This window comes from Mytilus trossulus, chromosome 10 (assembly GCF_036588685.1).
Source record: "Mytilus trossulus isolate FHL-02 chromosome 10, PNRI_Mtr1.1.1.hap1, whole genome shotgun sequence".
Taxonomy (NCBI): domain Eukaryota; kingdom Metazoa; phylum Mollusca; class Bivalvia; order Mytilida; family Mytilidae; genus Mytilus; species Mytilus trossulus.
In genome coordinates this window covers 67,543,527-67,559,648 of record NC_086382.1, presented here as the reverse complement: position 1 = coordinate 67,559,648, position 16,122 = coordinate 67,543,527, and the positions used below count along the sequence as shown (strand labels likewise).

The 16,122-nt window shown below is 31.6% G+C and overlaps 2 protein-coding genes across 2 annotated transcripts in view; one reads left to right on the top strand and one right to left on the bottom strand.

The window, feature by feature from the left end:
• The window catches only part of LOC134688405 (acetyl-CoA carboxylase-like), a 68,900-nt gene extending 63,342 nt beyond the window's left edge, over positions 1–5,558 (top strand). The window contains exons 52-54 of the mRNA XM_063549108.1: positions 998–1,168; positions 1,881–2,011; positions 3,946–5,558. Of these exons, the coding sequence (XP_063405178.1) occupies positions 998–1,168; positions 1,881–2,011; positions 3,946–4,060 (417 nt within the window). The 3' untranslated portion in view covers positions 4,061–5,558. The remainder of the gene's footprint in view (positions 1–997; positions 1,169–1,880; positions 2,012–3,945) is intronic.
• A 3,199-nt stretch (positions 5,559–8,757) lies between these two features.
• On the bottom strand, positions 8,758–12,180 carry LOC134688104 (IgGFc-binding protein-like). Its single transcript, XM_063548574.1, has 2 exons — positions 11,697–12,180; positions 8,758–9,983 (listed from the first exon to the last, which is right to left on the bottom strand). The coding sequence occupies exons 1-2, from the start codon at positions 12,178–12,180 to the stop codon at positions 8,758–8,760; spliced, it is 1,710 nt and encodes a 569-aa protein (XP_063404644.1).
• Between the last annotated feature and the right edge of the window lie 3,942 nt (positions 12,181–16,122).

Here is a 16,122-nt window from a genome sequence, read left to right as displayed (position 1 = left end):
TATGTTAACGTACACGGATTTTACGTATCCGTTTATGGTCCATGTTTTATCATTGTCAAGTCAACATCCGGTTTTGAAAAATGTGACTTTAAAAACGAAAATAAAGTTCTAGACAACTTCATTTTGCACAAATAAAGAGTCTAATGCAGATATGAGCACGCTGATGTGCACACTTTAAATGATGCAATGCCAATTTTAACAGTTTATGTCAGAACATCAAATTCATATCAAAGTAAAGTTTAATAGCGATTTTAATTTAATGTCAATCATTGGGATGGCCATCTGATTACCATAATTGCCTTTTGTGACTTTGTCTTAGGAATTAAAATTCGGATCAAATATAAAATGTCCGGCTGGCTCAGAAAAATTTTGGAAGCCCTGTTCTTATTATGCAAGTCTACTATGATGAGTTACAGATCAAGTTTATGTTTGGTTCTGCTCTGCAGACTTTGGCCTTCACCATTTTGTGAAAATAACAATTATATGGACTTCTTTCTAATACACATCTATATAAATAAAAGTGAAGTTTATTATACATGTCTACTAAGATGAGCTACAGAAAGAGTTTATGTATTGTTTTGTTCCATTCCATTGATTTTTTTCAGAAATTCTAGAACTTTTTTGTTGTTGATTAAACCTTTTTATCTAATGTATAAAATATGTTTACAGCAAAACGCATTGAGTGTGTAGGTAAAGGTTATATCTTTCGTTCTTGCTTGGTAATTATTAGGTCTGGTATACTTCCCTGCTTTTGGAGAAGTCTAGTCTTACAGACAGATAGATTAGTTATATGTCAAACTAGTCTACTCTTAAAGAAGGGTAGTATACCTAACTTTAAAATGACTCACCGTTAAGCTTGCAAGCAAGCTAACCAAACATATTACCTTTACCTTCACACTCAATGCAATTTGCTGTAAAATGAATTCAATATAATTTGCTATTTGAATTCAGAATTACACCAAGAACTAGCTCTTTATATGTTTCCTTGTATTTGTAGGATGTTTTAGAATGGCAGAGAAGTAGAGAGTTTTTCTACTGGCACGTTAGACGAAGATTACTAGAGAATGAAGTTAAGAACAGGATTCGTCAGATCACAGACAGTCAGAGTGAAGGACAGTTAAAGTCTATGATTGGCCGATGGTTTGTAGAGGATCAAGGAGCTATTAATGTAGGTTTATCAATGTTTGTGAAATCATTCGACCCATAACAGAACATCTATGAAAATATAATATTGGACACTTTTTTGTTTTGATTTCATTACTTTTAGACAAAAATATTTTCAGAAAGCAAATATTTAAAAATTTTGAAAGTTAATGAACCAGTTTTTTAAAGTCATAAATATGCTTTTTTGAAGTGTTTATGATGCTTGAAGCATGCCTCTTTAAAATGTTTTATGCACAATACATAGTTAAAAAAGGGACCCAATTTAGCTTCCACTGGTTAATGACACCATTATAGAGTTTTATAATTCAGAACCTATCCTGATTAGAATAAATAGCAATTAGGTCTATTTAACTGAATGTTAAAATACAAAGGGAAGGTAATATAAACAAAGTAGTGCATAATTTATATCTAAATATTTTTTCCACTTTCCATGCTGAAATGTAATATTACAGCATGTAGAACTTTTTATCTGTTTCTTGATGGACTTTATGTTTGACTTTTGACTATCAATAAGAAAAAAAAAAAAAATCTAAAAGCTTTCAGACCATCAAACTTACTTCTTGCAGGAGACAGGAAACACATATACCTTTATGGCCTGTTCAAACCATATTTCTATTAAAATTTCAGCGAATGATGTATTTCAACATTTGCATACACAAAGGTTATTTTCATGTTTGAGGAATAGATTTACTGAATAAAACAATTTTGAATTACAGGCTTATAAATGGGAGGATGACAAAGCTGCTGTAGAATGGTTACTAGAACAAAAGAAAGATGGAGCTGACAATTCAATAGATGACAACATTAGATGTTTACATAGAGAACATGTGTTACAGAAAGTTAGAAGGTCAGTAAAGACAAAAGACAACATAAAAATGTATATGTATTATGTACTAGAAGTTAGATGGTAACTTTTTAACAGACAGAAACTTTAATTGGGCATGATAGTTCCAATATGATCTTTTTAAAGTATCATCGTGTAATGTGTTTTTGTACTAATAACAATTTTCACTGCTTACAGTTTTCACTGTTGAGTTTTTATTCCGGTGTTTACTCAAATTTAAAAACCATGTCCTGTAGATTGATTTAAGGTATCTAGATTTTTTTTCAATGCTTACTACGATTTTTTACTGTTTCCGATTACTTTGCGATTTTTGTATGTCAAAAAAACGGCGTCATATGTTTTCGTATGAAATAAAAATTGGATCAGTACACGGACAGGAAATGACTACAAAATCCGGAAATTAATATTTTCTAAAGTCGTGGTTCTAATGATCGCTTGAATCATAAAAAAGTAAATAAATACTTTTCAGTACTAAAAATTACTAGTAAATAGTTTTAGGTTGGTAAATTGTGTGCTGAAATTTTAAGATTTTGATTAATTTCAGATTGGCACCTGGTTTGTACAAAATACATTATTTTTTCTAAAATAAAATGCAGTTTTCAAAATTTAGGATTAAATATAAAAAGTCAAGACTGTTTCATCTTCATGAATCAAGGATGTATACAAAAAAATTATAAATGAAATATTGAATAATTAGATTTTGAACAACCATTTTATATAAGAACCCTACTAATTTTAACTCACTGGTTTGTAAACTAAAACGGCCCAAAAAACACATGACAGTCATATGTCTTGAAGATCCGGTATCTGACTTGCAAAAAACATATCTGGACTTTATTTTAACCCTTCAGAATTTTTTTCTATAGCTATTCTAGTGATGCATATTTTTGACATTAAATAAAAATGGCTAAATAGGTCAGTTTTATTTAATTTGTTCTAACGTCTTTAAAAAGCGACGTTGAATATGTTTTAAATATGTCAAGTTGTAGTGGTGTTGTTGTTCTAAATATAGAAACCGAAAAACACGCCACAATGTACGCGTATGCAGCCGAAACCGACGAAATGTGGTTGATACGAAAACATATGACATACGAAAACATATGACACGACGATAAATGAAGCTTTAAGTAGAATTTGTGGAATGTGTCTTGAGTAGATGATATACAACAATTCTATTCATGAAAATAAAGGGACATGTTGCTGTATACCTGAATGAGACAGCAATACAAGGACACAAGTAACCAAATTACACCATTACTTCTTATATCTTAACATTTTTAACGTGACGGTACCCATATTGCACCTACTTTGACAGTTTTTATGAACAAGACAAAAAAAAAATCATTTTGTGTTTATTTTGTAGCCGTATCATTCTTTATTATATTGGTAAACCAATTTGATTTTAAATCCATATGAAACCATAGAAAAATTGGTCTGAACTAACCTCCAAACCATCAATGATTCTATAATGAGGAGTACCCAAATAGCATCCATGCTTAAATTCGCATTGTCAAAAGTCGTATAACAGCGCTTTTGTTTTTTTTCTTCAAATATTTTGTACAATTGGTTATTTGTCCATGCTTACTTTCTTTTTTTAAGAAATTGATCCTTGAAACATATTGTATTTACTAATTTCAAAAGGATGACGTTTTGATTGAAGTCACTTGGCCACGTTTCGGTACATTTTGCTTTTTCAGTAAACACTTCATCTGTTGATAAATACTGTGAACGTTTTGTGTATATCCAAATATTTTTACCTATGTTGAAAGATGTGCATAGTATCAAATCATAAAAATATAAATTGTTTAAGTCTCTAGGAAATCTTGTAAGATTTCCGCTTCTATTTTGGGTACTGTTAAGTTAGACACCTTTGTTTACATGAAAACTGAATTCATAACCAATTATTTGAATTGAATATCTTACTCTGAATATTACAGTTTGTTACAAGATTATCCAGAGGTTGCCATGGATTCAATAGTACATATAACTCAACACATGACAGCAAGCCAACGTACAGAGGTATCCAGAATTCTAGCCAGTATGGACTCTTGACCAGGGACAAAAAACTTAGACACTTAATTCTATAATTTTATATTTATCAATTATGAAAAAGAATTAAATATGTTGCCAGTACTTAATTAGAACATTCTTAGCAGTAAGCTGTGTTATATCAGTGATACTGCTTGTCTGTGATAAATAGTAACAAATCAGTGGATGCATTTAACATTGAATCTTACAGTGCTATAAAGCTGCTTATAACCTAACAGTGCTATCAAATAAGGTTGTACAGATCAGATATTTATATTATAATATAAAGCATGCAATGTGTTAGATATGGGCATTTAAATTCAGAAAATTAATTTTCAATCACTTTCAATAACATTTGATAAATAGGAACATTGTAAATAACTTTGTCATCATACCTCCTTTGTAATTTTAAATTATATTTTGTATCAGTATTGTGATAAAAGCCACCATGACCAATGAATACTTTTTTTATTTGTATGTTTTGTTATTGTTTTTGTACTCAAGTAATTATGTGTAAATTTTTGTTTTTGTGTTTCACGGCTGTCCCTTTTGTTTTGAATAAATAAGATTTTGTTGTGTAGGAAACAAGAAGCTTCTTTTGAATCTTTAAACAGATTATTAACCCACCATCTCCTTTCATTCTTAAAAACTAGGATCCTTAAATAAATCTGGATAAAACAAATAAGAAATATCTAAGTCAATGGTAGTAAACAGTTAATTAAGATATCAATTTATTTGTGTCAGTAATGTTTTATTTAATTGTAAAAATATAAATGGAAGCACTTAAAGTGGGTTGATTGCACTTAATTCTTTAAAGATTGTACTTAAGTCAACATTTCTGAATACTGAGATACTAGAAAAAATGCATTTAATTATATTACTTGTACTTGCATCAATCTCTTACCAAAGTCAAAGTAGACACATATATTCAATGCAGAAAAACAAAGTTGTGTCACCAAGTTGATGCTAAGATATAACCGGTTCATTGTCCAAGATTGTTTATATACAAATGATATGAAGGGTCATACATGTATGCAGCCATGGCTCATATATAATATATCTACAGATGATTTTTATTTGATGTGAAAAACTCTGCTATATTATAATTATTGCACATTATATAATCTGATGTAAGTTATGTATATTAGATCGTAGGATATTTGTATCATTTCTGCTCTTTGTTGATCTTTTGTTTTCTTATTGTTATTTGAATTGTTTCTGTTTATTTTTTCACATAATAAATATTTAGTGTTAAGTTTATCAATGAGATAATGTCATCAATATTTCCATGTTTTATAAATCTATATTTCTATTCATGTCTTATTTATTATTTATAAACAAGTATTTATCTCTATTGTTGTTGATTTCTAGACAGCAGCTAATTATTATTAATATTATTCAAAAAATGTTATAGTTATATTACTGTTTAAAGTGACTGTTTCTTTCACACCAATCTCCATTTAATAAGATCTTTTGTATCTATGGAAATGAAACAATAAAATTTCATTGGAATATCTTATATTTTGTCACACTTATAGTTTTGACACTCTATAACAATATGCATTGTCAATGTTGCTATTATTGTCAATCAATTTTGCACAACAGCAAGCATACAAAATTATTAAATGGAATTTAGATAATCAAATATCACTTTTGAACAGCATCCTACTTTTGTGTTAAAAATGAAATTTGGACAATGTATATTTTTCTTCTCCTAAATTTGTCCTTTTTAAGAAGTACACATAGGGGATAACTAATTTTTGATCTATGTGATCACTTCTGATTGTAGATTTTGAAGAATTCTAAGTTGAAGACTCATGTCAAAGCTAACTATGAGTGTTTCTTGCTTACAGAAACTTATCCACTTATAATTCTATAAAAAGCATCAGATACTGATAAAATACTTCCATTATAAACTGCTTCAATTTTATAAAATGTTCACATCAATTCATAATTAGATATTTTATTATAAATGTTGATCTAGAATGGAACTATATTAATGTATTAATTGAAGAGTAAGCAGATCCTGCACCATATGTGGCACCCATCATTTAAATGTTGGGACCACCATCCCACCCTCTCTCTGTGATAGTGATATATCATAGAATGATTTTATCTTTATTACCAAACTTATACCGACCATTGCGACAATGCTGACAAATACAATCGATTGAGAAAAGATTTGTTATCCATCCTGTATCATTTGGAATCACCACAGTTTGGTAAGGTTCTTGATGTTATGTTTTAAAAAGTGTATGTTTATGCTTTGTTGGCGTTTTTGTGGTTGCCATGGTGTTCTTAGATGTCTCACAAAAGGTCTTAATGTCTGAAGTAGATTTGTGTTGGTCTGTTTGCCTCACTCTTTGCTTTTTAGTTTTATCTGTCTGACTTATGTTTAGATTTTCGAATTTCCCCACTTTTTGTCCTTCTTTTAGCCTTTTTGGTTTGATATATTAAAACCGTTGTATGTAAGGAGGAGTAAAATTTATGTTAAGCCTCAAATCTGTAATTTCCTCAGATCTATGTCCCATGATGCCATGTCATTCAAATATGTGATCCTTTGTCCTGCCTCAAATCTGTGTGCCATGACGTTATGAAACTCCAATGTATTATTTCCCTCTTCTTTTTTGAAACATTAATTTTCATTTATGTGACATGCACATATAGAATGTTAATGAGTTAACTCGCTCAAATTGGAGACAGTTATTCATGTATAACAACATAACACAAGAATAAACTTTAAATAATTACCATAGTTTGAAAGGAATAAGTTAGGTATTCATCACATTGGCACAACACTTTATTCAGCTATAATTTTGGATATTACAAGTCACAGACTTTTCAAGCCAGTCCCCATGGGAAAGATGATAAAGAGAAAAGATCGTTCCTTTGCATACAAAGGTCTCGATGGCATCAACTTAGGAAATATCATTCATCATAAATTAGTTTTAATCAAAACTACCTCCTTATTTAAAAAGATCATTTCTTATACCTATACCAAACCTCTTGCAACTAAAATTTTCAATTACTTAGTTTTTTCAGGATCTCAATATTGACGACTTCAAGTCTAAACCTCCTGATTGCACTTGTGCTAGTTCCCAATTCACATACAATCCGACTGGCTACGTTATTACCTGTGACCTCAACATTGTTAATAACACTTCCCTACGAAATGTGTTATCTAAAGTTCTGAAATATCGTGAGCCTGAATCCATCAATTGGAATTACAAATTTAAAATTTTGATGGATTCAGTCGAGGATTATGCCAGGCAGTATGCTAAACGCGAGAAGGAAGACGTATACACTCTTTCAGAATGGAATAAGGCAGTGAGGTCGTTGATACAAATCAGAATTAAGAAACTGAATTGGTCTATCAATGCCCATGCTACTTCAATCTTTAAAGACCCAAATGTTGCAAAACACTTATCCTACCTCTATGACAAATATGGTGTTGTCCTCGCAGATAAAGCCCTTAACAACATCGTTTTTGTGTGTAAAACTTATTACATCAACTGCTTGATAAACGAATTGGGTATTGACAATTCACTTGGAAACTCAACGTATACTCACACGACAATTACCAAAGAGGAAATCCTGGATAATCTTAGGTCTGTTCTATGTTCCTTTGGAATTTAAGTTTGCTATTTGTGAAAGGTCTGGCTTACTATAAAACCGACTCCAATGTATCCTTTTCTACATAAGAAAATGCGTGTACCAAGTCAGGAACATGACAGTTGTTATCCATTCTTTTAATGTGTTTGAGATTTTGATTTTGCCATTTGAGTAGGGACTTTTTGTTTGAATTTTCCTCGAAGTTCAGTATATTGATCTTAATTTTTTATTGAGTGAGTCTTTCTGTGTTGTGATGTTAAACAATTATTGTGGTTTATGAGTGTTTCTCGTTTCTAGTGTTTTATATAGATAAGACAGATGGTTTACCCGTTTGAATTGTTTTACACTAGTCATTTGTTGGACCATTTATAGCTTCATGTTCGGAGCGGACCAATTCTACATATTGAAGACCTTCCTTTGACCTATTCCAGAGACATATGAGACATATATGTCTCTGCCTATACTGATTTTTCTTTTACAATTGTGACTTACATGGAGAGTTGTCTCATTGGTCCACGTACCACATCTTCTTTTATCTGAGTATATATTTATCAATTGTATCGCTTGTAAACAAAGCGAAATACTCAAAAATTTTGTTAAACGCTACTTGCAGCACTATTAGTTATTTCGTTGCGGTGAGTTTTTTTATTGTTGGATGAAGCAGGAGACTACGAGTGCCTGGAATGAATCACCGAATTTCGACAAAAAACATCAACAATCCTTATTAATTGAGATTGTAGTCTAACGCACTCGAGGGATTTCGATCCCCAACCTCAGTGTTGACAAGTTCTTTATTTAGAAGTTACCTGTAGCAAATTGGACCATTACATTTTTTTATTTCTTTTCTAACGGCACTATTATTTTTTTATTTCTTTTCTAATAGCACTGTAAGTCCGTTTTCGAGTTATGAGTTTGAATATCACTTTGTCATATTTCGCTTTTATCCTGTAATAAAGAGGGTATATATTTTATTGATTAAAGTGAAGCTTGGAATACAAATTAATAAAACATGCATTTTATTTATTTTAGATCCCTTAAACAAAACTAATTTATGCTTTTGAGAACACATCTGAATCCACTGTTTAAGTTTTTTTTCTTGTTCCTATAATTCATGGATTAAGTCTAAAACCTGCAGGATATCCATATCCTTCAAGTGTTGTTTTCCCATTTACAATAAGACCAAAGGGTACGTCGTCTATCTGCTCAATTGTATGCCCTCCTGGTTGAATTTCATGTATCAGAACGAGATATGATTGAGCTAGCATTGAAATGTTATTAGATGTATAAATATACTGTATTTTAGATTTACCATCTAATCGTATCCCATGAATAGCATCTGACCGTATCATTATAGTAATATAAAAATGGTCAGGTGGTTGATCATCGGGAAAGTCAGAGACCACGACTAACTGATACTCTGATTTGTAATGTTGAATGCTCGGAAGTGTAACCATTATAGAATCATAAGTTTTTGTCTGCGAAGTTGTGTCACAATAAATCTGTACGAGAATACCGTGGTTTGAGTTAATTGTTGTGGTGACATAATTGGTCAACTCAAGAAACTCTCCTGCTTGAAGTGTTTTGTTTTGCATTTTTGATCCATGTATTGATATTTCAGACGACCTATCAGCTAATATTCTGACATTGCACTGGGAGTTATAAAGAACCGGAACAATAAAATCCTTGCCTAGTTGTCTGGCAGGTAAAATCATTTCTGTCATATGGTTACAGCATTCATCGTTCATAACACTCATCTGTACTCCGGAAACTACAGCTACTGGCTTAGAGGATGATATAATTGTTCCACTGAGATCATGGTTATGTGAAATGTAAAATGTTTGATACTGTAATAATGTGACGGAAAAAGATTGACCCGAATAGTAATTATTTCCTCCATAAGTTACTGATCCACCTGCTGTTTTCAGTAATATTGTTATAACCGTATTATCTAATGGTGAAACAACCCCAACATTAGCTGGCCCTCGCTGCACTTTGAATGTTGGAACGACGTGTCGTTGACCCAGACGATTAAACGGTAATGCTATATATCCGTCTGAATTTCGGGTGGCATAATTCATTCCAAATAAACTTATATCAACATTACATTTTATATGTACACTTTTGTTTTCAATTCCTATATATTTCATTAGAATATTTCGATTAATTATGTAAGAACTTGTGCTGGTATTAGACACATCAACTGACTTATTTGTGGAAAGATAAGGAATATAAATGTTACATATTCCAGTTTGCCTGGGAACCATATAAAGTCGTACTTCTGTTCGACTGTTTAAGTTGTCGAGAAATATTAGGTAAAACTCTTTACCAGCTGAGTCTGTAAAATATAATAATACATCCTTACAATATATCGTCATGATTCGCTACCTGTTTGTTACAATAGTATATTAACAGTAACTAAGGGATAAGTAATAGATCGATTGTGTTTTTAAAAATATTTAATGTTATTAACAGATTTTTGAAAGTTTTTGTTCCGTTTATTCATCAATTTTCTAGAATACGTATTTACATGTTGACATTATGTATGAATACATTTTCAAATTTGAAACTGGTCGTTATGAAGGGGAATATTTATGTGACAAATTTTGTTCCAATCTTTCATAATATTAATATATAACATGTAACATTGTAGCCCAAACCTGCCATACCATCGATCTTAACAAGGAGTCCAGATATCATTACATGTTTATATGAAATTATAATTGTACTTTATATATATAATCCAAAATAATTCTTTTAAAATGGCACTTAAATACGTTTTACATGTACAATAGGATTTGGTATGATTGCCATTGAGACTAGTCGCAATCTAATTAGAATTTAATCCTTGAATCGCTATTTTTCTGATACGTCGCGCATCAAGGACCTTGACGCGCGACATATCAGAAAAAGAGTAATTCAAGGATTTAAATTTAATTAGATTGGACTTGTCCCTAGTACATGTAAAAATAAGATGTGGTATGATTGCCAATGAGAGAACTCTCAACGTGGACCAAGTGACGTAGTTATATGTATGTTTATGCATGTTTGTCGTATATGTGTTGCGTTCGATGAGACTTTGGTCAACCCTTACCGGATTTGTAATAACTTAAGCAACACGACGGGTGCAACATGTGGAGCAGGATCTGCTTACCCTTCCGGAGCACCTGAGATCACCCCCAGTTTTTGGTGGGGTTCGTGTTGCTTAGTCTTTAGTTTTCTATATTGTTTCTTCTGTACTATTGTTTGTCTGTTTGTCTTTTTATTTTAAGGTATGGCAATGTCAGTTTGTTTTTGATCTGTGAGTTTGACTTTTCCTCTGGTATCTTTCGTCCCCCTTTTTGAATCTAAATCTAATGTTGAAAATCTTATTGGATGCAATTTGAATCATTTTGATTTTCTGTGCTGCTGCTTTATGTTACATCCTCTCATTTACGTACATGTTCTGATTCTCTCTCTCTCTCTCTCTCTCTCTCTCGTCTATACAATTTTTTTCAAAATGCCTGTAATGTTTCATTTTTTTTCTCTGTCTGCCCTCTGTCTCAATGTTTGTAAAGTTGCATTCTCTTTCTGTCCATTAATCTATCTTCTTTATTTTTGTTTTGAAGTCATCTATAACTTACATTTTAACACGTCTGCAATTTTACATTCTCTTTCATTTTAAAAAGTGTACATGTTGCAATATCTATATGTAATGTTGATCGCACTACACTTGTTTTACCTAATTATTTACCTGCAATATTACTTTTTTGTACTTTCGTTAATTAATATGTTATCATTTTTATAATTTTACACCGTCTCCTCTATTTTTATCTCATGTGTTGCTGTTCTGTATTATTGCATAAAAATAAATAAGAAGATATGATAAGATTGTCAACAGACAACTCATCAACCGTTCGTCCTTCAACTATAAGTAAAATCCATATAGTAAGCTCAGAAAGGCTTCGTAATGATGCTGTTTCCGGTATTCATGTCACTTTTTCTCTAATCACGTTACTTTATACCTGCTGCTGTTCTGTAATTTTACATTCTATATCAATTAATAACTTACCAGTTGTTGTTTCTGTATTGTTAAATTCTTTCTCCTTTGGAATCAAAGTGTGTTTTTCTTGTATCACAGATTTAGATAGCATCTCAATCCTATAACTAGTGTCACGTGTAAAGTTCTCAAATTTCTCTTCATACAATTGGTTAAAATTGTGCAATTTAGCTGTATGCTCAGCAAGTATTTTCTTTTTCATCTCTTCCAGCTTTTTGTCAAATTCCCTGTCAATTTGAGCCATTGAATTGTTGACAAACCTTTCAATTGTTTCATCATTCGTCATTTGTGACATTTTGAAACTGATTGTTAAATTTTCTAATTGCTGATTTAAAGTATCCTGTGACAATCTTAGATTTTTATTATACATCTCCGATATTGAATTTCCCAAAATACGTTGTTTCGTTTCGAATTCTTCAATTCTATTATTACACGTCACATTAATTTCATTCTGAATAAATTCCTTTAATTGTTCGTTCATTGACGAAACATCCATTTCTGCAAACAGGTAAGCTTTATGATTATCCAGGAGAGGAAACTTTACAGAATTACATTCGGGAGCCTTACATGTTTCACACAGAACAAAATTTCGCTGTATGAGTAACAATGATAGAAACAAAACTTTGGAAAACAGTTTATTGCGATCCATTTTTGAACGGCACATTCAAACATCCAATGCCATGTATTAAGTCACGAACTATGTTTTCTCTAATTAGTAAGACGTTTTAAGATAAACGATAAGCGTATTAATTTATGCAGATACATGTTTTTACGGAGAAACTGGCGCCAGTGCAATGCTGATAATATAATGTAATTCATTGATATAGTATGTAATTGCATATCTTTTTGGTTCATTTAATTAGTCTTTTTAACAATCCTAGATTACAGTTCATTATAGATGTAATTTAAATATAATTGAGGTTTTGAAAGGTTCATATAATGTATCTACCTTTCCTAATTAAAAAAACCTTTAGCCCTTGAAACACTGATATTATTTGGTCATGTTGGTAACAAACAATGAACTTTAGGCAGTGGAATCCAATACAAGATAATAAACACTTCCAAAACATGCGTCTGGTGCACAAAATGCTAATCGTGGTATCTAGAGTGAGTTATTAAAACAAAAAGATACCAACACATTTTCATATCTGAGTTTAGAAAATGCTATCTCTTTGATGGACACAACTTAATTGGTTGAAACCAAAGGCATAGGTATGAGTATATTACAAGTAATAAGAGACATTTTGTTTTCGTCTAAACACCAGTCTTGTCATTTTTATCTTTCTGGGTCGAATACTATTTTTTTAGCCGTGGCGTTGATGATTTTGAATGTCCCTCTGGTATCTTCCCTATCTCTTATAGTCCATATACACTTTATAGCTATGATACAAATTCGTTCAACAAAATTTGATTTATCAGTACTATTGAAAATCCACCAATAAGAATGCCTGTTCCGGAAAGTTCAGCCGAATGATTCCAAACAGAGAGAATCTAGAATTTTTTGTACTTTAACAGTTTCTTTCGAATACATTTCATGGATTCGGGGGGTATTGTTTTATTTCAGAATGAATCAAGTTAATATATACTTATATTTGAAATATCATGAAACGATAAAGAAAATAGGCAAAACACAAAAATTGGTCCAATCACAAAAATCTATATAAAAGTGAAAAAAATCCAAATGATTATATAGCTGCCAATTATTTGTTCCACATTTGATGTTCTTTACTACCAAACCGAAATAAGACAAATACCTAAAATAAAAAAAATTTAAACGTTGCACATTCAAGTAGATTATGCAACCAAACATCATAAAAACCCGGGATAATTCTAAAATGTTCCGATCGGTTCGCAGATAATTGTTCAAAAAGTGACACCAACTGATCACATTCGGCTATGACGTCGATGAAGGTATTTTTGCTGTGGAAAACGAGACATATACAATGTACATGTTAATCTGTAACACAGATATTCCACAACGGTCAACCAACTCATGACAGCATTCATAAAACTGTGGGCGAGTTTTTTGGTTCAACTTCACCGTTAGAAACATTACTTAAAAAGTTAAATTAAAAAAAATCCCCGAACGCTGAGGAAATGGAAAGTCCTTAATCAAATGGTAAAATCAAAACCTCAAACACATCAAACGAATGGATAACAACTGTCATATTAATGACTTGGTACAGACAGAACTGGCTTAGTGTATGGGTCTATTAAAAGCAGGATTAATATTCATACTAAATTGACATGTTCTCGTCCTGAATATGTATATTTTGCCACTGGACGGTAAGCAGCAATCCATCATCATCATGAACGAAATCATGAAAGGAAACGCAAGTCCTGGGGAACAGCACCAACTTGGAGAAGGGTATTTTGTATATGCTATTCTGTCTATTGTGGGTAAAATATTTGTACGAAGTTTTATATTTCAGACGGGCAACATCTGAAGTGCAGATGGCATATTTTTTTTGGCCTAACATTTTAATGTTACATATATTAGTTGCCCCTGACTTTATTTTCATGCTTCACCGCTTGATTACAGTTTACTGGAAACAACTTTATTATGTTGAAAAAATCATTGAAAGGTGAAACATATTCGTCTGACAGGGGATATCCTCAATGAACTTTACAATGACCAACACAAGTCTTTCCTGATTAGTGATCTGTTTAGTTTCTAATTATAAATAAATAATTCAAAGTTGGTCTGAACAATCACTGTTAAAAGTAAAATACGAAAGATACCAAAGTCCAAGAGAAATTTAAAACAGAGATCCTTATCAAAAGGCAAAATCAAAGCTCAAACATATCAAACGAATGGAAAAACAACCGTCATATCATTTGCTTAGTACAGACATTTTCTTATGTAGAAAATAATGGTTTTATAGCTAGCTAAATCTCTGACTTGTTTGACAGTCGCATACAATATTCCATTATATTGACACCAATTATGAGCAAAACAAACAGACAAAATACGTAAAATGTCAAAAATTGAGACAAAGCAGTCGACATTGTCTAATTATCTTAATCATAAGTAGTACACACTGTCTATAATCGTTTTTTCTGCTCTTTGGTTCACATTTTCATTTTAAGGTCAGTTTTACAGTTACTAGAAGTACACGAGCCTTTTTTGAACTATAAAATGATTGTAAGATGCACTTTTCAATTTGACAGGGTTTACTTTAGTTTAAGCTCACGTTCATAATTAATTTACGATATGTTTACGTGATAAGAACAGTTGTGCATATACTTGAATCATAAAACATTCACAGTGTATTGTAAATGATTTTAAAGTTTGATATATGTCTGAGATGGAGATAAGGTTTTTGAAAATCATGAAATAAAACCAACGTTTTCCTTCTCGTTAAGGAGAGAAATGAATATCAAAACTTCTGATAAATGTGTAGAGAATAAAAATAGGTAAGCAGCTTTGATCAATTTTAAACCTTGATTAATAAGTAAAATTTAATATACTCACGTGATTGGAAATAACAGAAGGATTATTTCCCCCCTCATAAGCATTGAAACCGCCAATTGGGCGTTAAATCATGCAAACAGTGCCAATGTTTAACGACTCACACCAAGCAAGCGTGATTCCAAATTTCTACTTTGGCGAAAAGTGTTCGCATGATTTCTAGATTTAAAGATATTTCCTTTTGTCAACATGGCTGAGGCTTTTATTACGGCCATATATTCGAGAAGAAAATCTTCACTCTAGCTACATCCTTTTGCTCTGAATGAGAAGTCGTCAGTCAAACAGACCGGAAGTCGCTAAATGACGACGAGAAACAAATCTGTTAATGCTTGCAGCAGGAATGCTTAAGAAGTGTCAGATGAAGCACAATGTTGACAATAAACCGTGTTATAGTGAACTGAGAGCAAATATTCCAAGTGTCAAAGACACCGTGAATACTCGTATTAATATTTCTACCTCTTTGCGGAAAGAGACGGACAAAGAAATTGCCTCATCAAGTGGGCAGAATATTTCTCATGATGCTAGAGATATTACCACGTCAGGTGGGCAGAATACTCTAATACGTAGTGTTTCAAATCATGACAATGACTTTGATGACACAATTTCCCTTCAACAGATAGGGACAAAAGATTTATATATAGATTGTAACAATGAATAAAAAAAAATATTTCACATGAACGCTTTCAGATTATATTTGGTAGTTAATAAAGCCTATATAAATACTGAAAGTTTCAGTAAAGATATCCTTGCTGATTTTATAGGTGAATATGCAAAAACTAAATCAAACAAATCTGAATGTGTTATCGTTCTAGATCAGAGTCAAATTAATATTTTGAAACAATCTTGGCAATGTGTTTTCATTATTCCTTTAAATCGACAAAAATTGTAAAATTTATTTGATCCATATAATCATTTTAAAGTGTAAACGTTAGTAATTTTTGGAAACTGACCCGATTGTGTTCCACA

Bases quoted from the DNA above. Each gene is read 5' to 3' on its own strand.
- LOC134688104 (XM_063548574.1), bottom strand. From the start codon at position 12,180: ATGGATGTTTCGTCAATGAACGAACAATTAAAGGAATTTATTCAGAAT. The intron at 9,984-11,696 runs GTAAGTTATTAA...TATATTTTACAG, and splicing joins CAATACAGAAACAACAACTG to ACTCAGCTGGTAAAGAGTTT.